The sequence below is a fragment of the Ochotona curzoniae genome, unplaced genomic scaffold (assembly GCF_017591425.1).
Source record: "Ochotona curzoniae isolate NIBS_2020 unplaced genomic scaffold, NIBS_Ocur_1.0 scaffold_3208, whole genome shotgun sequence".
In the NCBI taxonomy this organism is placed as follows: Eukaryota; Metazoa; Chordata; class Mammalia; order Lagomorpha; family Ochotonidae; genus Ochotona; species Ochotona curzoniae.
In genome coordinates this window covers 32417975-32442158 of record NW_024467106.1, presented here as the reverse complement: position 1 = coordinate 32442158, position 24184 = coordinate 32417975, and the positions used below count along the sequence as shown (strand labels likewise).

The window sequence follows — 24184 nt, the reverse complement described above, 5'->3', positions numbered from 1 at the left end:
TAGCCTGCATAGCCTGCCATCTGACAGGGATGACCCCCAGGTGACATGCTTCCTGGAGTATGCCACTCTTAAAAGCAATAGCTGGGTTCGAGAGGAGGCCCATCTGCCCCTTCCCACTCATCTCAAGTAAAGCCTAGATTTAAGGGAAGGGGTTGGTGGGCTGAGAGGCACAGCAGGACGAAAGCTGTTTCATAGAATAAACACGTGGCTCACAGTACAGGATGAGAAGAATCTTAACAGTCATTGTGACTCACTTTGGAACTCCTTCTGAGCTCCATGTATCTGGATTGCTCATCGCCAACTCTCTCACCATATTTCTTTCCCTCTCGGCATTTGATACCTTCAGCTGTTTCCCAAGCTCTTCCTAGCAGGAAGCCGCTGTCATGACCACTTCTAGCCTCTAGGGGGTGCAATTTGCCTTTAAGTTCCTAGTGGTGATTTTTTTCCTCTCATGCAACTGGGACAAATTTTCATGAACTTTGTGAATTTTCATGAACTTTGTGGTAATATAATGAGGTAGGAAAAATTATTTTAAAAGCATGCTGGAATTGTTTGAAATGGTAAAGAGATGCAAACAATAAACTGGCAAAACCAAGACTATGGACTATTATACAACCATTTAAAAGAATGAAGTCATTCTCTATATAATAACATTGGAAGCAGTAGCAAGACATTAAAGTGGGAAGGACAAGTTTCAGGAAACATGTGCAATATGGTACCACTTATGTTAAAGCACAAAATAACACTACAAAAGCTTAGAATGATCATCTCGGGGCGGGGGGAGAATGTGATGGGGAAGAGTAGAAGAGAGCTCATTTTTGTTAAAATACTTGCATTCTTACACAAAACAAATGAAATTGGTTTTAGTGTTAGCCTGATATCCTAGGAGAATGAAACAATTCCACTGACAGAATTGTTCTTTTGTTTGGCAAGACAGCTTGAGGGGCTCTCTGGATGTGGTCTGCCAGGAAAGAAGCAAGGTTAAAAAAAAAAATTCAACAAAAGAACAGGACTTGGAAAAGGAGACCTGGCAGCCTCACAGGCAGAAGGCTTTACGGCAACAGGGCAAAGCCCTTGGGACTGAGGCGAGGGGCAGTGGGGTGGACAGCTGGAGTTCAAGGTGGGTGGGAAAGTGGAGCAGTTGTGCAAGATAGTGATGACCTGTTTTGGGGGCAAACTCTTCCTTGTGTATGCTCTGCTATAATTTTTCTTCATGAAACTAGTATTTTCTTGGTCAAAGTCTGTTTTATATGGCAGTCTTGAAGCCCTGAAACTTCTTCCCTGAAGGGGAAGGGGCAGTGTGGAGGGCAGGGGGAGGTGAGCAGAACAGCTCTGAGGGCGGGCAGTGGTTGGGAGCCACAGTAAACTGGCTTTGCAGTGGGTGTGAGATAATGTTTGTAAGATTAAGATGACCTGGGAAGACAGGGAAACATTGGGTTTCTTAAGAAAACAAGGGAAAGACCGCCCCCCGCCTGCCACTTTCCCCCCAACCTCTGCCTTCAAACAGGAGCCAATCAAGTTCCCAGATCTAGGCTTTAGAAATCTTTCTGTCTCCCTGACACAGCAACTGACACTCCACCTTTACGCAGCCTTCTCTTGGCATGATTCACAGTCCTCTGTTGTGGGTTCCATGCTTTTACCCCTGCAGCTATCCCCAGGAATACCTGGAGCCTTCTTGGCTTCAGAGATGTCTCCCAGAGTTCTGCCCTCTTTGCCTCGCAGGAGACAAGGTGTCTGACAGTGCTAAGGTCCTGGTGGCTTCAGTCTTGGAATCATATAGCATGAGTTGGTTTATCTGTGGCACCTCATGGCAGAGCCAGCCCAGAGCACCTTGTTTGTCCGCTCCCCACAGTCTCTGTCACCCCTGGGACACACTCACCCAGCTTTATTTGAAGCGGGAATGATTTGTAATTCAGGGCTACTGACTCACCCTCGCGGGCGTCACAGTCTCCGTCTGAGATGGAGGTGGCGGTTGGGTCCTGTGGGGAGAAAGCAGACAGACGGGGAGCTGTTGGGAAGTGAGTGCATGGAGGGCTACTCTTACCCCTCAAGGGCTTCCGGAAGCACTTTCCCTGGCAGCAGGCCAGACATCCGGGGAGGGGAGAGGCCAGCCCTGTCCATCATCGGACAGAGATGCTGAGTTTGGTGGCAGAGACAAGGATCTTGGTGTCATTTACAACTGAGTGTCTGTCACAGAAGTCCTGTGTGATCCAGCCTCCTCCAGAAAGCCTACAATGGTTTCTTTCTCAAAAATCCACACTTGTAGTCCTACTCCTCAGGCATTTTGTTGGAAAAGTCTTTCTAAATCCCTGAGTATAAGTGTGGATTAAGATCAGACTAAGTTCTCCCTGCACTGTCTGTCTGTATGTCTCCCTTCTTCCCCCCGCCACCCCCAAGTCCATCTAGTTCTGGACAGGTCCCTTTCTAGGATCTAGAGAACTAACCAGTCAACCCAGGCCAGACTTTAAGGATGCAGCCATTGGGAATACTTGAGGGGTTAGTTGGGTATGGTAGGTGAAAGGACAAATCAGTTGACAGACAGTTCTGTCCTATGTTGCCCAGAGTGGAAAATACTTGGTGCTACAGATGACCAGAAAAGTAGAAAAACATCCTGTGTGTTTTTCAGCTTTTGTCATCTCCCTCATCATCTTCCTAATTAACCTGGCCCTGTGCTACTTACTGGCCTTGCCATGGGATCTGGAATGCTCTCTTCTGCTAAAACATCTAGAGCCCTGGCTCACCTTGCCTCTGTCAGTTGGAAGGGGCTGAGTGACCCGCATTCTGCTGAGAAACTGAGACATGAGTTGACATGGGTGCTGCCATCTTTGGATTTTGACCTGGGCCTGCAGTGGGCTAAGCCTAAGGGACAGATACTACAAAGGGCATTCCAAGCTGCTGACTGCACTCCCTCTAGGGGTGCAGAGACTAGACAGATCAACAGGTAAAATATTCCAGGGCTTGCCTCACAATGTCAGGCCCAGGGATTTGAGTAATGCTGGTGACAGAACAAGAGAAGGGTGTAGAAAGGGTCTTTAAAAAACTAATGAAAAAAATGTGTATTGTGAAACAATTATGCATAGATTTCATTTTTACTATAATAAACACATATTTAAGCTTTTTTGATTTGTACTTAAAGGCAGATAGAAAGAGATCTGTCATCAACTGAGTTACTCCTCAATGCCTGCAGCAGCCAGGCCTGCACCAGGACATAGCCAGAAGGCTGGAACTCCGTCCAGGAGTCCCATTTGGGTGGCAGAGTACTTGGGTCATACATTATTGCCTCCCAGGGTACATAGCAGCAGGAAGCCAGACACTCTGATATGGGATGTGGGCATCATAAGTGATGACTTAACTGCTGTGCTGCGTATCTGTCACAAATAAAGATATCTTTTAATTTCATTTTCCATATATCTTTGGAGTATCCTCATTTAATCCTTAGGGTGTCTTCTATTTATCCTTTAAAATGAGACAGAGGGGATGAAAACATGTTTTTGTCACTAAGGGGAAAGGACAAAGTCTAGAATATTGGGGAGAGAGATCCTGGCCTTGTCTGTATTCTTCCAGGTTGTCCGTGTACCTGGCCACAAGGGTTTGCAGGATCTTTGTGGCCAAACCAGTATCCCTCCCTGCCTTGATCCAATCCCTAGCTATGGTGGAGGTGGATGGAGCCTGGTGGCTGTGCTCAGAAAGGTCAGACACCACATGGTCTGCATCTCGGGCAACTTGCCATGCCATAGGCTTTCTAATCCTTCCTTATCCCTGGCACAGCAGCTCCCTGGGAAGATCCCTTACAGACAGCACCTCTCCCCTGCAGCCTTGTAAGTATGGGCCCTTGGGAGCTTCTTTGTGCATGGGAAGTGGATACCTGACACCAGAGCTCTGGGTTCCGCTTCTGGCTACAAGGATTCATTCCTTGAGCAGTCAGAAGGTTTTTCTAAGGGCAAAACCCATAAATATGCAGGGGCAGGGGGATCCTGCCAGGTAAGCATTGGCACATTTCAGCTCCCTCAGTCACATCTCTTCACTCTTTCTGTGGTGTTTGTCAAAAGTCATACATGCCATGCCCATTTGGGATTGGTTCCCTCTCCTGGTTTGCAGGACACTGTGCTCACTTGGTTCATCTCTGGCTTGTTTGACCTTCGTTGCTGTGTCTTTCCACATCTGTTTCTCTCCTCTGCAGGGCTCTGCCCTCAGCCCACCTCTCTCCTTGGGGGACCCTGATGTCTCTTATAGCTTGGAGTGACATTTTTACACTGACTTCCAATTATGTATCTCCTCTGTCCTCCCTCTACCCCATGCATTACATGGAATGTTAAACCTCACTGGCTAATTTTTGAAAACATGAGTCCTGAGACATTTTGGGCTAATTTTTCACTCCTCAGTATAAATGAGTTCATCAGAGTTTCTTTTCTCAGGCTGGGTGTCTGTCACTCTTAACAGTGTAGACTGAACAGGAAGGCACAGGGCCTGGGAAGCTGCTGACCAACACCCGTCACCAGTACCTACATGGTCCTTAGGGCCTGCTGGGCAGTTCCTGATGATGTTTGCCGTTGAGTCAAAGTATCAGATTTTTTGAGAAAATCTGAAGGTGCAAAGCCCTAGACTGAGAGGTCTCATGTAAGGACCACCATTCAGTACCTCCGTTCATCATTGTGTTCACCATAGAAGGTCACCTCAATGGTAAAGCACAAAGATGTCTCACACTGGCTCTCAATTCTTGGCTGGGATGCCTTCTCTTTCACTAAACTTTACTATCTTGCTAACTGTCTCCCAGAAATCTGTCCCTGTGTCTACAAATGCAAATCTTTAACTTTGGGCTTCCTGTATGTCTTCCCTGAGAAACAGCCAATGTACCATGACTATAACATGGAGATGTAGCCAGGGAAATTAAATATAAAATATTCATGCAGAAAAGTACCAGAGAGGAATCTAGGCAGAAACGCCTGGATCAAGAAATTAAGGAGAATTTAAAATGTTCCCCAAGCACATCACACAGGCATTAGCCAGATTTGGGAAGTAGAGTGGAGTTTAACAAGATTATTAATAAACACTCAGCAAAGACATTGAAATGCAACTCCAATAGTAACCCTTACCTCTGCAACCATTTACACACATTCTCCAAAGACTGTGGAGGTGAAGAATAGCCTAGGCTCACTGTTCCTGCTGTAGAGTATATGTAAGTTAATGGACAGTGTGAAGCCAGTAAGGCTATAGGAGGGCCAAAGCTGAGATTCTTTAGAGTTAGTCTGATCCAGTGATTTTCATTAAATTATGTTAATTGTGCTTTCTGAATCCTGTGCCTTTGGCAAGGTTTAGTGCAAGTGGGAGCAACAATATGTGGGATTGGCTTCCTTTCAGTCGGTAGATAATCTACCATTATTTTACTTCCATAAGATTATCAGCCTTTCCATAAGATTTTGGTCTTTAATTTTTCTTTGTTATGGAAAACACAGAAAACAATGTGAGATTTTAGTACTCATCACTAATTTCAACCAATACCAATTTATTAATCCAGTCTTTTAAAAAATATATATTTTATTATTTATTTAAAAGGCAGAGTAACAGATAGAGAAGGAAACACATAGAGATCTAATCACTGGTTCATCATCAAACAGCCACAATGGCTGGGGTAGGGCCAGATCAAAGCCAAAAGCCCATAACTCCATCCAAGGATTCCATACAGGTAACAGGGGCCACCTTCCACTATTTTCCCAGGCACACGTTAAGAAGGATCAGAAGTAAAGCAGCCAGGACTTGAAACAGCACTGTAATATGGGATGCTGGTGTTGTGGGAGCCAGCTTAACCCACTATATAATAATGCCAGCCCTAACCCATTCTTTTTCAAAATGAAAAAAGCCAGCCAGTGCTTCAGTACCCTTGTGGGAGATCTGGATGGAGTTACAGGCTCTTAGCTTCAGTTTGGTGTAGCCTTAGCCATTGTAGACATTTGGGAAGTAAACCAGCAGATGAAGGCTCTCTCTCCCTTCTTTTCCTACCCCTTCCTCCCTCCCATGTCTCTCTCTTTTCTCTCTATAATCCTGCCTTTTAAATAAATAAATACATGTTCCCTCCACAGGCTGGGGAGAGGCCTGGCTGGGGCATCCTTCATCCTTTCTTTCCTTACTCTGTAATGCTACATTTCTCTCACATATTTAAAAAATGGTAGGCCTGGAGCTTACAAAGATGAACAGGAAACAGCCTATTTTGAAGGAACCCTTAATAATTGCCAATAAAGGTAACAGGAGCCATAAAAAGTAGAGGTAGAGGGACAAAATGAAGTTGGTCAGAAAACACACTTGAAAAGATCTCAAACATCAGCTAGTTTAAGAGGAAGATTTAAAGCTAGTCAGGGAACATGTACAAATGCTCAGAAGTATGAAATTAGCACACAACCTTCAAGGAACAACCAGAATTTTAGCATCATTGAAGACTAAAAGATATGATGAAAATGTCAGGAAATCAAGTTGGTAGCTTCATGGGGGTTGAGATCATGGTAGGAGGTGAGCTTTGATTTTTAAATTTATTTTTATAATTTTTTTACTCAAAAGGTGTTGGGGGAACCAACAAAGTAGCATGATCAGATTGGAAATGGAGAAAGACTCTTTGGTAGCCATTTGGAAGGTGTGTAGGAAATGAATGGGGCTGGAGATGAAGACACCTAGGAACTACTAACAATTTTAGTAAAAGATATCAGGGACCTAAACCACGCAGAAGCAAAAGAAAAAAGGACAGAAAGGAGGCTGCTAAAGAGGATATACTTGTCAGACTTAAGAGACAAAATATAAATGGAAGAGTCCAGACTTCCCAAATTTTCTGTCTGGAGTGTTCGGGAAAGGAGTGCTAATTACTTTCTTTAAAAATGCAATAAAAGTCACAGCTACACAGTTCATTTTGGGAATGTTGAGTGTTTAGGTGTCTTTTGGACATCCAAATGGTATCACCAGTCAGTAGGATTTGTGTTTTGTGTGTTCTGGAAAGAGGTGTGGGTTTGTATTAAGGGACATCACACAGGAAAATAAGCCTTCTCAAAGAGAATGAGGTGAAGAAAGACAGGAATCAACAATGGAACCTTGGGGAACATTCAACCTTAGGGGATGAGAGGATAAGAACAAAACTGATACGCTTTTCAAATAGAGTTTCAAGGTGTAAAAAATCACCAATGTTAATTAAATAAGCAGATCACTTTATAAGTTAGAGGTAAAACCTAGACATAAGGAAGTCATAAGTGGCTTCAGTGAACAGTTTTAGTTGGAGGGTAGCAACAGTGACAAGCTTTCAATAGAGTTATGGGAAATAAAAGAAAGAGATGTTATAATATAGACTATGCTTTTGAGGAGCTAGACTGAGAAAGGAAAAAAAAAAATGGATAACAACCAGAGGGAACTTTACAGTTGTAGGATTTATTTTGAGCAGGGATTATATGATCACTCTGCTAGACTAAGGGGAATGGATACGGATAGAAAATGTTTGATGAAACATAGCTTTTGAAAAATCAAAGGTAGATCCAGAACCTTTATCTAGTGGATAGTTTTAGTAAAATGGAAAGGAGATGAGTACATGGCAAAAACAGATCATGTAGAAATGGAAAGATGGGCAGAAAGTAAGGAAGTTCATTAGCAAAGGGGATATTTGGTGGCTGGCAGAGTGGAAGGAGATTAGGCAGCCTGGACTATGTGTTGTATGCTTAATTTTCACCTGCTTATGATCTAGTAACAAGGATGAGAGGTGCTCTCCGTGGTGCTGAATAATCCTGCTTTTTTTCTTGCATACTGAGCATGGATGGTTCAGGGTACTAACCTGATTCGATTTTAGCTTTCCCATAGGGGAAGACAATCTTTTTCCCCTCTCCAGGTACTATATAACAGAAATTTGATCATAGGGATGGATTTAGAGAGAGGTAGGAAGAGGTAAAGTGCTCATACTGACATCATCCTACTTTTCTTCACACAGCACACATGGATTTTCTTCTAGTGTTAGGGGGAATTGGGGAAGCAGTGATGAGTTGGGGAGTGCCTTTGCTACCTTTAGAACAGAGTCATATCTGCATTTGGATGAAATTAGGAAGCAGGAGAAACAGACAAAAGCAGGGCCCAAAAGGATATTGCTTAAAAAGAAACAGGAAACCAGGTGATCTAAGAGCTTAGCCAAATTTCTGATAAGTGAACCTAGCAAGATGGGGCATTTAAGACCAGCTGTTTCTTGCCAGAATTTGTCCAGAGATCACCTCAGAGACTCCCCGAAGCTGTGGTTCTCTAAGTCACTTCCTCAAAATAGCTATTGGCAGTGGGTAGAAATAAGTATGTTTAGATATCACATTTTAGAGGGAGAGTCAACAAATGCAATCCAACGTCATTGAGTTCTCATGGTTTGGAAAATTTCTTTTTGCTCTACACTTCAATATCAGAACTATCTGGCCAATACCAGGTCTTACTTTGTGGCATGATCTGAAGTTATACCTCAATACATTATTCGGTCATTTCCTTTTACTCCCCTCCCCCTTCTCCAGGAGTTGCCTATAGTCCCAAGTAATTGACTAGGACGTCTATCCTTTTGGGATGTTAAGATGCTTAGGGGTCCCACTTAAAGGGGAAGACAAAGATTTATCATAGAGGTAAGGTACTGGGAGAAACCTGCAGGAGAAAGAGGGAAACACGAGGGAAATAATTTCTCCAAATGTCTCCAAGTGACATTTACAAGGAAGGAAAGAATAGCAGAAGAGCAGGAAAGTGAAATGAAATTAGAACGAACAGAGGGTTCTGATTAGCCCAGGGAAGCCTCTTTTAATCTAAATCATCCAAATCTTGTTTTTTTTTTTTTTTTAACTAAACAGCTCCATTCAAATACAAATCCATCAAATGTCCACTGTCTTTCCAGCTCTGACTACAAGCTGGTTGTAGAATGCAGACGAGGAGAGCACTCTTTATATATCTTGAAGAAAGTGAGGTTTAAAAGAAAGAAGTGAGGTTCTCATGCTAAAGCTACAGCTTGGGAATTGATGCTGGTCCTGAGAGAAGCTGAGGATTTCCTGTTTATCTTAAATAGCTGTGAGGACAGAATTAAAAAACAAGCACTACCAAGCCTTAGTCTCTTGATGGTGTCTGTACTGGGGCAAACCAAATCAAATAGAATGTTGCTGACCCCAAGCCTAGTAACAACTGTAGCCATAGTAAGTTTAATAGATTTTTCTATTATAGAATAGCATATTAAAATTAATCTTCAGGTTCATCATCTTGAGGTAAGCTCTGTTGATGTTCTGGTATATCTGAGTCATTTGAACATACTGTAGCAGTAATTATTTGCGCAGGGAGCTAGTGTGGCTTCCATCCTCATTGGAACCATCCTGGTTTTCTGTGATCTTTGAATATAAGCCAGTCAGAGTCTCCCTCAAACTGGGAAATGGGACCAAGAAAAGTAAAGTTCAAGGATAGAGGCAGCAGAGAAAGCCACAGGGCAATGAAATAAGAATAAAGCTATTGTTTAGAAACAAGCAAGCACAAGAGAAGCAAAGTTCATAGTACAGATGCTGTGGTGCAGTGGGTTAAGTTGCTGCTTGGGATTTCAACAGCAACCATTTCAGAGTGCCTGGGTTTTAGTCCCACTCTCACTCCCTGTTAACACATAACCTGGAATGCATAAGCAGGTGATAGCTCAAGTACTTGTGTCGATACCACCCACATAGTTTAGCTGGAGGTCTTGGATTCTGGATTTGGCCACAGAACACAGTTATCAGGCCTGATATAGTAGCCTAGTGGCTCAAGTCCTTGCCTTGCACATCCCGGGGTCCCTTATGGGTGCTGGCTCATCCTGGAGGCTTGCTTCCCATCCAGTGCCCTGCTTGTGGCCTGGGAAAGCAGTTGAGGACGGCCCAAAGCCTTGGGACTCTGCACCTGCATGGGATACCCGGAAGAAGCTACTGGCTCAGCTTTGGCTGTCGCAGCCACTTGGGGAAGGAATCAGTGAACAGAAGATTTTCTTCTTCTCTGTCTCTCTTCCTCTTCATACATCTGACTTTCCAACAGAAAAAATAAATCTTTAAAGAAACCACAGTTATTTTGTATTTTAAAAGTTAGCATCAGGACATTATTAGTTCTCTATATTCCTACATGGTTTTCGTAGTTATCAGTTTAACAGTTGTGTAATACCCATAATATACAGTAACTCTGTGGCTATTCACTTATTTTTGGCATTCAGGTTTGCATTTTTTCACTATTATGATAATGCTACATTGAAATTCATATAAATTCACATTTAGGATCACTTTCTAAACAAACTGGAATTATTGGGTCAAAAACCATGAATGCTTTTAAGAATCTTGATATGTTTTGTCAAACTGCTTTCCCAAAAAGCATCCCAAAGGATTGTTCCAATTTACAATACCTCCAGCCATGAACTAGGTTTTAATATTTTATTTTTCACTGTGTGCCAGGGTATTTCGGGGTCATCATGGATATCCATTATCTCCCAAGACAGTTCTGCTCCATTCCTCATTTACCTGATTCCCTCTGGGGAAGCTTCTCTCAAAGAACAGGATTTCCTCTGGGAATCACCTGCCAGACAAAATACTCCTGACTTGAGGACACCGGTGAAGAACAAAAGGAGGAATTTACAGTCTTGCAACTGGCCACCCTACTTTAACCAGTCCTCACCTGTGCCAGCACGTCAGCTATAGGGACTGTGACTATAATTGCAGTTAGGAAACAAACCTCACAAAATGTCTTTCCTGCTCTTTGGCTGGAAGGATGAGCCAAAATAGCATTATTCCAACTGGGGTGGCAGGCCCTACTCCCTTACCTGTTATTTGGTTTTCAGAAACAGGGAGGGAAAAGCATGATAAAAGATATGAAGCAAGTAGTGAAATGGTGAAGAGCTGGATTTGTTTTTTCTAAATAGAGAGCCAGAGTTAAAGATTTAAGATTCTCTGTTTCCCTTCCCTAATTCTTATCCTTATCTCTGATTCTTGTCCTAAGTTTATGCTCTGCTCTTCATCCCCAGTTCCATTCACCTGGGAGCTCTGGGACCAAAAGACTTTATTTGGGATAATGGATAAATATCTTACCACCGACTGGAGTAGCTTGTATATAAAGGTTGAGAAGACAAGCATCATGAGTCAGAAGGTATGAGGCAAAGTCGGAAAGTGAGTTGCTTTGGTTCATCCTGAAAAACTTGGCCTAACTCCAGACCCCCATGCCCTGAGCCAGATGTTGAGGAAGCTCCTTGGGCCAGCTAAAGACACATATCTTGGCCTACATAAATTTGCGACCTATAAGATCTTTGAGCTTCAGATTACTACACATTTTCCCCCATTTCAAGACTCTTTTAGAGAAAGGCTACTTCATTTAATAGGGAAAGGAGTAAACCTGTGAAGTTCTTTAAAAATAGATCAACAGGGCCTGGTGAGGTGGCCTAGTGGCTAAAGTCCTTGTCTTCAATGTGCCGGGATCCCATATGGGCGCCAGTTCTAATCCCGGCAGCTCCACTTCCTATCCAGCTCCCTGCTTATAGCCTGGGAAAGCAGTCGAGGATGGCCCAAAGCTTTGGGACCCTGCACCTGAGTGGGAAACCTGGAGGAAAGTTCCTGGTTTCAGATCAGCACAGCACTGGGGGGGTTGGTTTTCTAGAAAAGTTACGAAATATTCTGACAATCTGTGGAATTCCTTCCCTGTGGCCTTGGTAAATTAAGGATTTTCTTGTCTGCAATGGTCTTTGGACTTGGAAGACATCAACCAGTTTCTCTCCTTTCTGGAATTTCCTGCCCCTGCCTTTCCTCTTCTTTTCTGCCTATTCTCTCTAACTTCCATTATGCCCAGGAGGCATTAATTTTTACTCAAAAAGACAACTTAAAACTCTAAAAGATCAGCTCAGACCATCAAGACTCCCATGCTTTTCTTTTTTTCTATTTTTTTTTTTGACATCTCAGTAATTAAACATTGGTGAGTTTGCCACTTGTTAAACTCTTTGATATTCACTGAACACCAATAGGCCTTCCTCACTCTGGCTTAGAGTTTAAAGCTGAAGAATACACAAATCAGCATTTAAACCAGAAAACAGAAGCTGCAAGGTGGAAATGCATGAAGGCTGGTGGTAGCACAGAAAAGTGAGTGATGGTGGTGGAGGCTTGTTAGCCTCCTTGACACAAAGGGTTAGGCCTAGGCAGGGGGCTGGTTACAACCAGAGGCCCAGCTGTTAGGTTCCTGGGTACTTCGGTAAAGGATTTAAAGCAAATACTCATGCAGCTTGGCCACAGGGCTGGGACTCTAGTCTACTTTTAGTTGCTGAGGCTGTAACTCCTAATAAGGTACTCAGTTCATCCCATTTCTAGAGGATCAGATATAATGAGGTCTCTTCTTTTCCCATAGAAAAGTGTCAAGGGCCTTACGTGGGTGGCTGTGAAGGGGTTTTTATTGAGATGACAAACCGGGATTTACAGTCTTAACACTGCTAAAGAGGGACAGATAGGGCTGGTGTGGTGGCACAGTGCATTAAGCTGCTGCTTACAAGGCCAGCATTTCATATCTGAGCACCAGTTCAACTCCCAGTTACTCTGTTTTTGATTAAACTTCCTGCTAACATGCCTGGGAAAACAGAAGTCAGTAAGAATGCTTGGCTCCTAAACCAATGTGGGAGATCTGGACGAAGTTTCAGGACCATAGCTTCTGCCTGGCTTAGCCCCAGCCACTGCAGCCATTTGAGGAGTAAACCAGCAGATGGAAGACCAATCTCTCCCTCTCTCTGTCACTGTGCTTTTCAAATACACAATTCTTTAGAGAACTTTGCTAAAATAAAATTTTGCTGCATCCAACCAAGCCCATGGCCTGTAGTCACCATGACTGAGCTTCGTCTGGAGTGAAGGAAGTCAGAGAAGAGAAAGAAGAGGGTTAATTCCACAAAGGCTACGGGAGCTCTCTTTCCAAGTCTCTGAAGTTCAAGTGCGCAGCAGTTGGGGATAGAGGAAGGAGAAGAGAGATTTCAGCCTGGTACAAGCTCAAATTTTAAAGCTAGACAGTTCCTTGTCATGCACATTTCAATGAAAATGATACTCAATTACTAAGTTAGATTTTCTTGGGTCCCTTCTGGAAAGTTTGTTCAAGACAGCAGAGATCCTTTCGCTGTCTACCATCTCTTCCTCGCTGGTGCAGTAACACCGACTAACTCAGAGAGATTCAATCTCAAGCTTAATGACTCTACAGGAAGGGGCCTAAAACAAATAACCAAACATCCTCCCAAAAAGCCTCGCTGTATCCCTGCAACCCACACCTCTGGGGAACACTGACCTCATGCCTCTGCCATGGTCCTTCCCCACCTGGACAGGTTTTCCCTCTTCTAGACAGCTCAGACACACGAGCATAGCTGACTCCTGCTGAGTCTAGAGCGTCTAAAGCATTAGTGTGCATACAAATCACATGAGGATTTTGAGTGCAGGTTAGAGTGAGGTCTGAGTGTCCTTGATACCAGTGCTGTTAACTTGGACCACACTTGGAATAACAAGACTCTAGGTCAAGCCTATGCCATCCCTAAAGAGCCTTGTACACTGGCTCGAACCCGGTTAGTCTCGGTGCCAGGAGGGGACAATCATTTGGAAGAAGAAGAGAAGGGTTGCTCAAATCTCAGGATGTGGTTCTTCTGCAATTAATCCAATTGTTTAGTTAATATTTCTTGAAGACTTGCTAACTTGCTGTTCATATATTCATCCATGGTGCTGGGCACTTTCATCTTATTTCATCTCATTTAATCCATCTCTCTGTACACCCCCCCCCCAAACTGGAAAGTAGATTGTTAAAGGCAATATATTTTTTAAATATTTATTTATTTTTACTGGAAAGGCAGAGTTCCAGAGAGAGAAAAGGAGAGAGGGAGGAAGGGAGAGAGAGATATCTTCCATCTGCTGGTTCATTCCCCAAATGGCCACAATGGTCTGAGCTGGAGTGTTCTAAAGCCAGGAATCAGGAGTTTTTTTTTTCTTCCACATGGGTGCAGGGCCCAAGGACTTGGGATCAGGCTCTGCTGCCTTCCCAGGCTGTAAGCAGGGAGCTAGACTGGAAGTCAAACTGGTAGTCACATGGGAATACCAGTGTTGCAGATAGAGGCTTATACTACCATGCCAGCCTCTAAGATAATACTTTTGAAATCATACCTTGAAGGCGAATTGAACCTAATTGACTCATATCTGATACTCCAGTCTCTTTTCAGAGACATCAGATAACAGCTTATGATGACCAACACACCGGAACTTACAAGGGACTGTGGTTTTACAATGTGGTCACTTGGAAGGCTGGTATCCAGTCCAGTCATATCTCCAGTGCTTGCTCAGCACATACTTGAAGCCCATCTTTAGAAAATGACATGGTGCATAATGGAGCTGCTGAAGCAGTCAGAAACTCAAGACCAAGTGGGGGTGGGATGGGGGTAGGGCAGGCAGCAAGAAAACAAAAGCACTGGGAATTGACACTGAGATGTCCAAGAGAGAAGAGCAGAGAGCAGTGCAGGAAAACTCAATTCACCAAATTCAGTTAAAGATAACATGGATATGGTCCCTGCCCAAGAAGCACTAGTGCATAATGGGTCAGTGAGTGAGGCAAATGGATAAGCAGATCATTTTAACAATAGGCTAAGCGTTGTGACAGATTTGTATAACTGTGGCTAAGTGTACAGGCTAGAAGCACCTACTCTACCCTAATGAGTTAGGGAAGACTACTCCGAAGAAATGAAGCATGGAGCATGAATAAGAAATAGAAGTGAACTAGACAGAAAAAGAAATGGGGAGGCAGATGCACATGATTAGGTAGCAGGCAAAAAGAACAGCTCAATTAGGGGATAATGGGGACAGGTATTGACACTAGAATTGGAGAAATTCTAAAAATTATGAAGGATATTTTTACTTTGAAGATTTTGCACTCTAACTGAAAATAATCAGGAGCCCATTGTCACATTTATAAAGACAGATCACTCTGGGAGTTGTATCAAGAGAATGGGCAGGAATGATGAAAATGGAGACAGAGAGACCAGATGAGAATCAGTCTCATCCCAAGAGATGATCCAAGCTTGAATATAGCAGTGTTTGTGGCACTGGAACAAAGCAGAAAAGGAACATGTACAAATGTAATTCAGTTTTGGTTGGAGGGAAGAGACTTAGGCAAGGATGATTCCTGGGTTTCCTCCTGACATATATGAGTAGGTAAACTGTGATGCTATCAAACAAGACTGAGAACGGAATTAAGACTAGGCTTCAGTGAGTGTGTGTGTGTGTGTGTGTGCGCCTGTACTGTACTGAGATTCTTTCTGAATCTGGGACATCATCCAGATGATGACTCAGCTTTGGAACCTGTATCTGATGTGTGGCAATCAGAACTTTTTCAATTTTAAAACCTTCAATAATGACTTTCAATAAAACAAATATAAAAATAATCACTTTACTCAATTTGTCTAGCCATATTGTTACTAAGCTGCATGCCTCCACTCTACCCAGGGTATATATTTATAATTTTTTAATTGGAAAGTCAGATATACAGAGAAGAGGAGAGACAAAGAGGAAGTGGCCGCAATGGCTGGAGCTGAGCTGATCCAAAGCCTGTAGCCTAGAACTTCTTCCAGGTCTCTCATGCAAGTGCAGGGTCCCAAGGCTTTGGGCCATCCTCGACTGCTTTTCCATGCCACAAGCAGGGAGCTGGGTGGGAAGCGGAGCTGCCAGGATTCAAACTGGTGCCCATACAGGATCCCAGCATGTGCAAGGTGAGGACTTTGGCTGCTAGGCCACCGTGCTGGTGCCCCCTCCCCCCTTTATTAAAACAATTTAAACTTTATTTGGCCAATGGTGGATTCGAATGTTGTTTGTTTTCGTTTTTACAATTTCAAATTTATTTACCCAGGGTATTTTTAAAAAATGCAATTAAAGTTGGGGGGTAGATCTTTACTCTGTCCCCTACTTCTCAGATTGAACCCTATCGGTGTGCAGGCAGGGCAGCGAGGTATAGGAAATCCAGGTTTACACAGGGTACAGGACACAGGACTGCTAACTTCAATGAGGTCATACTGACTTCTCCCAAAACACAGATTTTGGGGACCTACTGCATTTTTGGGAAAGACGTGTTTTGGGCATGAACAGCCTGTGTTTCACTATTTACAAAACTAGGTCTGTGAATGTTGCTAGAGTTGAATGAATGCTTTGTGCTATTTTGTACATTTGAAATAACCCAATAAGCTGAAACTTTTTTGCTATGAAAGGAATGCTTGTTCTATAGAGTTAAATCTTGGTTACGATTAGAAAGAAAACTCCAAAGTTCCTGTGTTCCCTTGTAGGAGAACAATAGTATTACTTCACTCACTCCACAGCTAGGGCTGTCAGAGTTAGTAACAGGGCCTTCACATCTGGGTCTCAGGGAAGCACACAGTAGCCATTTTTAGAGGTTCTTTGGCTTTTAAATGTATACCTAATTTTATAGGCGATAGGAACCTTCCTTTTCATATTATGACGTATTCTCCCACTCCCTCTGTTTTCCACGCCAATGAGAACCTCCTAAATGCTGGATTATTGGTCATTTTATCCTATTCTGATGTTTAGGGTAGTAATTCAGCTTGTTGTTTAGATGGTACAGAGGTGAGTTTTCCCTTTTTACATACGAGAAATGGTGGTCTAGGGAAGGAGCCCCCAAAATCCCAGATGCCAGAATCCAGCTGCTCTGGATTCTGAGAGAATTCTACATCCTCACTCCCACCACCATGTCTGGCCCAACTCCAGCCAGCTGCAAATGGTCTGGATCGAGCTGCTTCGACATGCTGATGTTATCAGCCCCATGGTGCCTGGAGCGTGTAGATAGGAACAGGCAATGGCGCCGTCTCACCGGAGGTAGTAATGTAATTTAGTGTCTGAAATCCAAGTATAAAATCTTAAAATCTGACTTTTTTGTTTGTTTGTTTAAATCTACCTCAGGAGGCTGGGGGTCGTATGGAATTCCCTATGGAATCATATAAATATGAAAGTGGCTTCTGCCTTATATTAATAAGCAGTTCAAAGCAACGGAAAAACATACAGAAAGGCTATGTAGATAAAATGCCAGTCTTTCTGGCTTCCTCTCACCTCCCTCCTCTTAGCTGTGCTGCTGGTGTGATTCCCAAACTGTAACTGGAAGTGCCTACATCTAAGAACTCCTGTGAGAGTCTGAGTATAAAATAGGAATCAATTTACCCAGGGCAAGCCACAGCAGTTTGGATGGATCTCAATCAGTACTTTAAAAAAATAAATAAAAGAATTATTTAGATCACACTAAGAATGGGTCAAAAGAGCAGCTGTATGCCACTCTTTCTATCTCCTCAAGCTCATCTTGTGCCACTCTACCCCAGTTATTAGTTTGTATCACTGGTCTTTTTTGTTCCCAATGGAGTGTGAAAATCCTTCCTACCTCTGTTTCATTTCTGGTTAGATCATCCTTCAAGGTCTTGGCTCTTACTCGTCATCTGTTAAAAGAAGCTTCCAGAAACACTAGACTAGGTTAGATTCCTCTATAATCACACAGTCCCTGTTTATGTCCCACCCCAAACATTTATTCATATACTAACCAAAATTTATTTAACTAATAACTTGACTAATTTTAAAAACGAATGAACATGTAGGTAGGAACCAGGAATATTGTCACTGTCTTATCCTAGTACCTAGCACAGAAAATGAAGGGCTGTAATTCAACAGCAGCCAAACCTTTCCTGGTTTGTAGGCTACTAAAGGATCTGTAACAGAGAGGTGGAAAAAGGCTGGTGGCCTAGGGGAGGCTGTGTCAACTGATGTCCGAGACAGATGCATCTTTTTTGGAATACTTCTATGTAACTCTCTGGCCAGGAGGTCAAAGGTTACCTTTCAAAGATTTACTATGGAGAAGAACCAAAGCAGAAGTCCCTCAAAACCCTCACTTACTCGCTCATTTGAGGCCTTGGCCTAGTTAAGTCCAACTTAAAGTCCATGGCCAAAGCAGCAACTGAGCCCCAGGCCTACTTCTCCTGGGGAATGACCACAAGCTGCAAAGATCTAGGCTTCTCTGTCATTTTAGAGCTGGTGTCAGTTACTTGCTTGCACAGATTTATACTCCCACAACCAAGGGATTATGGCCCAATTTTTATTATGGAGTTTTACAGGAATTGGCAACCAGCTTGGAATTCAGTGAGGAATGGGGCTGATCAAACTCTCTGTTCAAACTACTTTTTGATAACCTGGGGCTTGCAACAAGCAGAGAACTAACCCAACAAATGGGAGTGCCAAGGAGCTGCATAAGGAGGTAGTAAAGGAAAACACAAATCTCCTGGAACAGTAACCACTAATTCTGGCCAGAGAGCACGGCCTGTGAATGCATTCCAGTTTGCCTGTGAGCCGTCTGATTTTCAGAGTCTAGACAGGTTATTTCACTCTCTTTGAGATCCTGGTCTGTTTTTATTCAGGTCCTGAGATCCCCAAAACAGCCTCTTTGGGTGAGAGTAAATGAGGTGTCCCAGGTCAATGCCAGATGGCAGCCCTGGGGTTAGAATTCACAGGCCCTTCTTTCCAGCCAGCTGCACCCTCCCCCTGAGTCCTGTATTGTTTCTTCTGAATGCTCAGGATTGTATTCAATTTAGTTAGGTTTGTGGTCACATAATCATGACTCGTAAAGAAAACAGTGACTACAGGGCATCTGTGGGAAGAAGGCAATCGCAGCAATGCCTTTGCCCCCGAAAACACACTGAGCACGCTCTGGCTGAGGTTAGGTCTGTTCTACTGAAACAAAAATCAACACAAACAAACCTCTTGGGATCTGGCAAAACCCTCATCCATTTCTGTTTCTTCTTCAGGCATTCTTGTGTGTTGAGAGAGCCTGTACTTAATCACTGTAAGCACCTCTGCTGCAAGCTGGAGTATGCAGTTTCCAGAAACAATAGTACAGTCTGCCTGAGAGACAGTCTGAATTCTCAAAGCATTCTTTTCTTTTTAAAAAATATTTATCTATTTACTTGAAAAGCTGAGAGACAGAGAGGGGGTTGGAAAAGAGAGAGAGAATCTTTCAAATGCTGGTTCACTTTCCAAATGACCATAAGACCCGGGGCTAGGCCAGGCCAAAGTCAAGATCCAGGAACTCCTAGATACACGGAGTTGCTTCTGAGGCACATTAACAGGCAGCTAAACTGGAAGTAGAGTGGCAAGGATTTGAACCAGCACTCTAATGTAAAATGCTGGCATCTCAAGCAGTAGTTTAACCTGTTACATCCCAATGCTGGCGCTGAGCATCTTAATCCAAATATTAATTAGTGCATCCTCGATGGTCCCACCTCTGGATGTGCTGTTCAGCAACATCTCTTCAGATGGGATGGGAGCATCCCTAGTTCTTCCAGCCCAAACTCTGCCAGGTTGACTCATGACTCAGTAAACACCATTTTGTTTTGCTTGATGCCCTTCTCTTTCCCATGGTGACTGGTGATTCCAAGAATGGGAGCTGTACCTATTCTCCAGGGACTTCACTATTTAGTAGCAGTCTCTTTGACCCAGAAGTTCTTGACAGTATAATGTTTGAAATCAACGTTGGGTGAGACAGTTCCTTCATCTAATAAGGGACCCAGGAATCTAATAGTGATCTAAACAAGGTCTTAAAAGAAGAGGACCTCGCACAAGATTCGGAGTAGGGCTGGTTGGGAGGTACAGGATCCTGAGTACTTTTATCCAGTCTCTTCCAGGACAATTTACTTAATTTCCTTCTTCACTAAGTGAGAACACATGCTGGCTCTGATTCACTTAGCCATGGAAGAGACCCGGAGGTGAAGGAGGCACTTTAAACCAGAAAATCTCATCCCTGGTAGACCACTGTGATTTTTCTATCCTTCTGGAGTCCTTACACAACCTCTCCCTCTATCTGCCTGGGGGAACTGGAGAGGAAATCCCTCTACAGTGTTTACTTAACTTTCTTCTGCTCGTGTGCTCTAGGTATATGGGCGTGGCTATGGAAGGTTAGCAGCCTATGAGTCCCTACTCACTAATTTCATTCATGCTTCTACTTCTATACACCCCCCACTCCAGGTCATTACTCTCCTCCTAAGAAACGTGTATTTAAATCAAGTGTGTTCCCTCTGCCAGATCGAAGGCCCTGAAAGACTCCTTCTTGAAATGTTGAAAACTGTTCCATTTGGTTCCTTAGTTTTCTTTCTCTCACATTCTCCACTCCCCAGTGAACAGGAAGGTGTAGGTGTGTTAGACAAAAGCCCTTTAATACTTCCCATTTTACCCTCCTACCAAGAGTTCTGTAACCCTGAGGTGTTAGAATGTTGGGCTCTGATCAAGGCTTAGAATATTATATGATTGTCTTGCGAGCTTATTTTACTTTCAGAAAGGTAGAGAGAAACCTCAATGGAGAAATCAGTCAGCCTAAACATGTGCTGGGGGAAGCAGGGAAGGGAAAGGAGGGGAATAAAGAGTACAATCCCTGTACCCACAAGGATAGTCTTACAAAGAGAAGAGGCTAGAGACATGTGTAGAAAAGCTATTCAAAATGAAATAAGCACAGGGCTGTAAGACCCTGGCATCCAGGCCTTTAAGATCTGGCAGGGCCAAATTAAAACATCGATGAGGTACCACCTAACACCAGTAAGATTGGCCCACATAAACAAGAACACCAACGACGCTTGCTGGCGAGGATGCGGGGAAAAGGGAACCCTACTCCACTGCTGGTGGAGCTGCAAATTGGTACAGCCTTTATGGAAATCAGTCTGGAGAATACTCAAACAACTCAAAATCTGCATACCATATGACCCAGCAATAGCACTCCTAGGAATATATCCAAAACACCTGTTTTACGACAAACCAACATGCATCCCTATGTTCATAGCAGCACAATCAGTAATTGCAAAAACATGGAAGCAACCGAAATGCCCATCAACAGAAGATTGGATAAGAAAGTTTTGGTTCATCTACTCCATGGAATACTACTCAGCTATTAAAAAAAACAAAATGCAGTTCTTTGTGGCTAAATGGGCCCAACTGGAAACTATAATGCTAAGGGAAATGAGCGAATCCCAAAAGGTTAGATACCACATGTTTGCCTTGATTTAACTTGTAATTTTTGTTTGGTTGTTGGTTATTTCTTGAACCTGTCATTGATACTGTCTCAACCCAGATGTTTCGAAGAATGGAACTTGCATTATTTTTAACATATTGTTTACCCAATACTATGTCAATTAATTCCATAATGTTGTATATTGATACTGAGGTTTTGTTGGGGCTTTTAACTGACCAGATCTTTACTCTGTTAGCCCTATCTTCAGACTAGAGAAGGTCTCCCCAAGAGGCCACTGAACTTATCTGGACAATAAGACGCTGGACTTTATGCTAGGTATGTGTTTGCAAGGAAGGAATCTCAACTGAACTTGAAATGTGGTTATGCAACAAGGTGGAGGAATCCACCATGGGGGGAGGGGTAAGGGAGGGGTGGGGGGAATCCCCAGTGCCTATAAAACTGTATCACATAATACAATGTTAACAATTAAAAAAAAAAAAAAAGATCTGGCAGGGAAGGATTTCTGAGAGCTATCCAGGGTTCTGAAATGGAGGCTCAGGAAAAGAAATCCACTTGCTGACTAAAGTTGACCTTAAATGCCACTTGCTCACTTCTGCCCAATGCTGATACCAACTATTTGCTTGAACCCGTGGCCTCATAGACTGAAGTAGCTCCAACATGACTCCAATCTCTCCCTACACCTGCACCTTTGTGCCGGTAGCCTGGCTCCCTGATCAGATTTTTACAAGAATGTGAAAAAAATATATCCTGGTCCCCTCCAGAAGCAAAGGACAAAACAGGCCAACCTCAGGACAAAATGTGTCTCGCTTAGGGACAAAGTGGGCACAGGGGAGGAAGAGAGTTTTCCATATGGTGCATCCTCAGCTCACCAGCTCTTGTCTTTCAGTGGCCACTGAACATACAGGAACACTCACTCGCATGCACTTACACACATTCACACATTCCAGCTTCGCATCCCGTCACTGCAGAATCTGTACTGCTACAGTGAAGATAGTGTCTCTTTTGTCTACACTTGAGCAGAATGTGCCTGCTTTATTCCCACTACAGATATTACAGAAATCTGTCAAAGAACACCAAACATAATAACGAAGTAAAATAATTATTTGTCTACAGTCAAGAGGAATACTAAATCACTATAAAAAGTCCAGACAAACACAAAATAAGAAAAAAAAAAACCAGCTTTAATTATGCCATCTAGAGAACAGGGGTGGGGAACATATGGCCTGTTGGATGCGTAAGGCCTGCAAAATCATTTTGCCTGGCCCATTCATGACAACTGCAGGTGGGCCAAGCATGATAGTTCAACTGGCTGATCCTCTGCCTTTCAGTACCAGCAACCCACATGGGCACTGGTTTGCGTCTGGGCTGCTCCACTTCCCATCCAGCTCCCTGCATATGGCCTGGGAAAGCAGTGAAGGATAGCCCAAAGCCTTAGAAACCTGTACCCGCATGAGAAACCTGAAAGAGGCTTCTGGTGCCTGGCTTCAGGCTGGCTCAGCTCCAACCACTGTGGCTACCTGGGGAGTGTCTCTTCTCTCTGTAGATCTGACTTTCCAATAAAAATAAATAAACCCACCAGTGCTCATGAGAACCAGGATGGTTATAGGATGGGCTGGGTTAGGTCTCAGCTCCCACTGAACGAAGTAAGAACTGGGTCTGGGTGTGGACCAGGTGTGGCTGGGCTGTAACACTCAGTAGTAAGAACTGGAATGGGTGTGGGATGGTTGGGCAAGGCCACTGTTCCTGCCAGGACAGAAGGTGGTCTAGTCAGGCTGGGCCAAGAACCCATCAGTGTGCGTGAGATCTACCACTGGGAAGAAATCTGATAGAGGAGCTTGGGGAACTCCTCTGTCATGACACAGTCCCTGCAGATGAGTGCAAGAACTAAGGCAGGGAGCAGCCCAGACCAGGCCAGGTTACAGTACCTGTGGCATATGTATATGCCAGTTTATAACACTGACTGGCAGATGTGAGAAACAGGATGGGGTGCAGGACAGGATGGTTTGGCCCACAGCACCAGCCAGTCCACATTAGAGCTGGGATTTGGAGCTGACCGGGCCGGGTCAGTACATATGAAACCTGATGGGAGTGGTGCAAGCCTGGTAGTGGGGTGACATAGGCTCCCCTCCTGGGCCACTGATCCCACTGGTAAGTATGAGCACTGGGACTAGGGGCAGGCCAGGCTGGGCAAGGCTGCAACACCTGTTGCACCCACTGATGCATACGAGTGTTGAATGGAATGTGAGACAAACTGCACCAGTCTGTTGCACATTCTGGCATGTGCAGCAACCAGAGCTGGGGGTAGGCCTGGTGGAGGGTATGGGGGTAACTCTGACTAGGCTGCAGTTCCTACTGGTGTGAGGGCTAAATGTGTGGTGGGCTGGGTTGGTCTGGGCCATAGCATCCATTGGCTTGCATAAGAGATAGGGCTGGAAACAGAACTGATTAAGTAATTACAATTACCAGTGTATGTGTAGGCTGATGTGGGTGATAGACTGAGCCAGATCCTGTGCTGGTGAGCACATACACGAGTCAGGTCTGGAATCACCTCAGACGAGGTCTCTATGGGGATTCCCCCCATCTGAACCATGGGGAAAATTGCAGGATTGACTGTAGAGTATGTGTATCAGAACTGGACCTCCTCAGTGGAAAAGATGCAGCAATGGACAGCATGCCCAGATGTACTTGGAAGATAGGGCGGTCCATTGGGGTCTGCAGAGGACATCTGGTACCTTAGCAGAGGAAGGAGAGCAGAACAAATGGGACAACTACCCCAGCCAGGACTGAGAGGCTGGATTCAGCTTCTCCACTTGTCTCCCCCCACTTCCCTCAGATACAAGAGGAAGAAAAAGCAACTTTGGAAGCAATGGTCTCATCTACCCTCCCTTAACCCTTGATCCGTCCCACCCTGATCAACTATGTAAACATCATCAAAAATAAAACAAAAAAAAGTTGCTGGTTTTGGAATTAAGTTATATTTCTGCCATTAACTTATTTGTATAATGTCAATCAAGTTCATAATCTCACTGGGTGCCAGCTTTTCATCTCCTTAAAAGAGAATTTATTGGGGCCCGGTGGCATGGCCTAGTGGCTAAAGCCCTCGCCTTCAATGCGCCAGGATCCCATATGGGCGCCGGTTCTATCCTAGCAGCTCCACTTCCCATCCAGC

At 43.9% G+C, this 24184-nt stretch overlaps 1 protein-coding gene across 5 annotated transcripts in view; it reads right to left on the bottom strand.

Annotated features, from left to right (window-relative positions):
- The window catches only part of FAM219A (family with sequence similarity 219 member A), a 54198-nt gene that overhangs the window by 4771 nt on the left and 25243 nt on the right, over positions 1–24184 (bottom strand). For 3 of the 5 annotated variants that reach the window (XM_041004278.1, XM_041004276.1, XM_041004277.1), the window contains exon 2: positions 1880–1979. In XM_041004278.1, coding sequence (XP_040860212.1) covers positions 1880–1979 — 100 coding nt within the window. The remainder of the gene's footprint in view (positions 1–1879; positions 1980–24184) is intronic. The other 2 variants (XM_041004281.1, XM_041004280.1) reach the window with 1 other exon arrangement.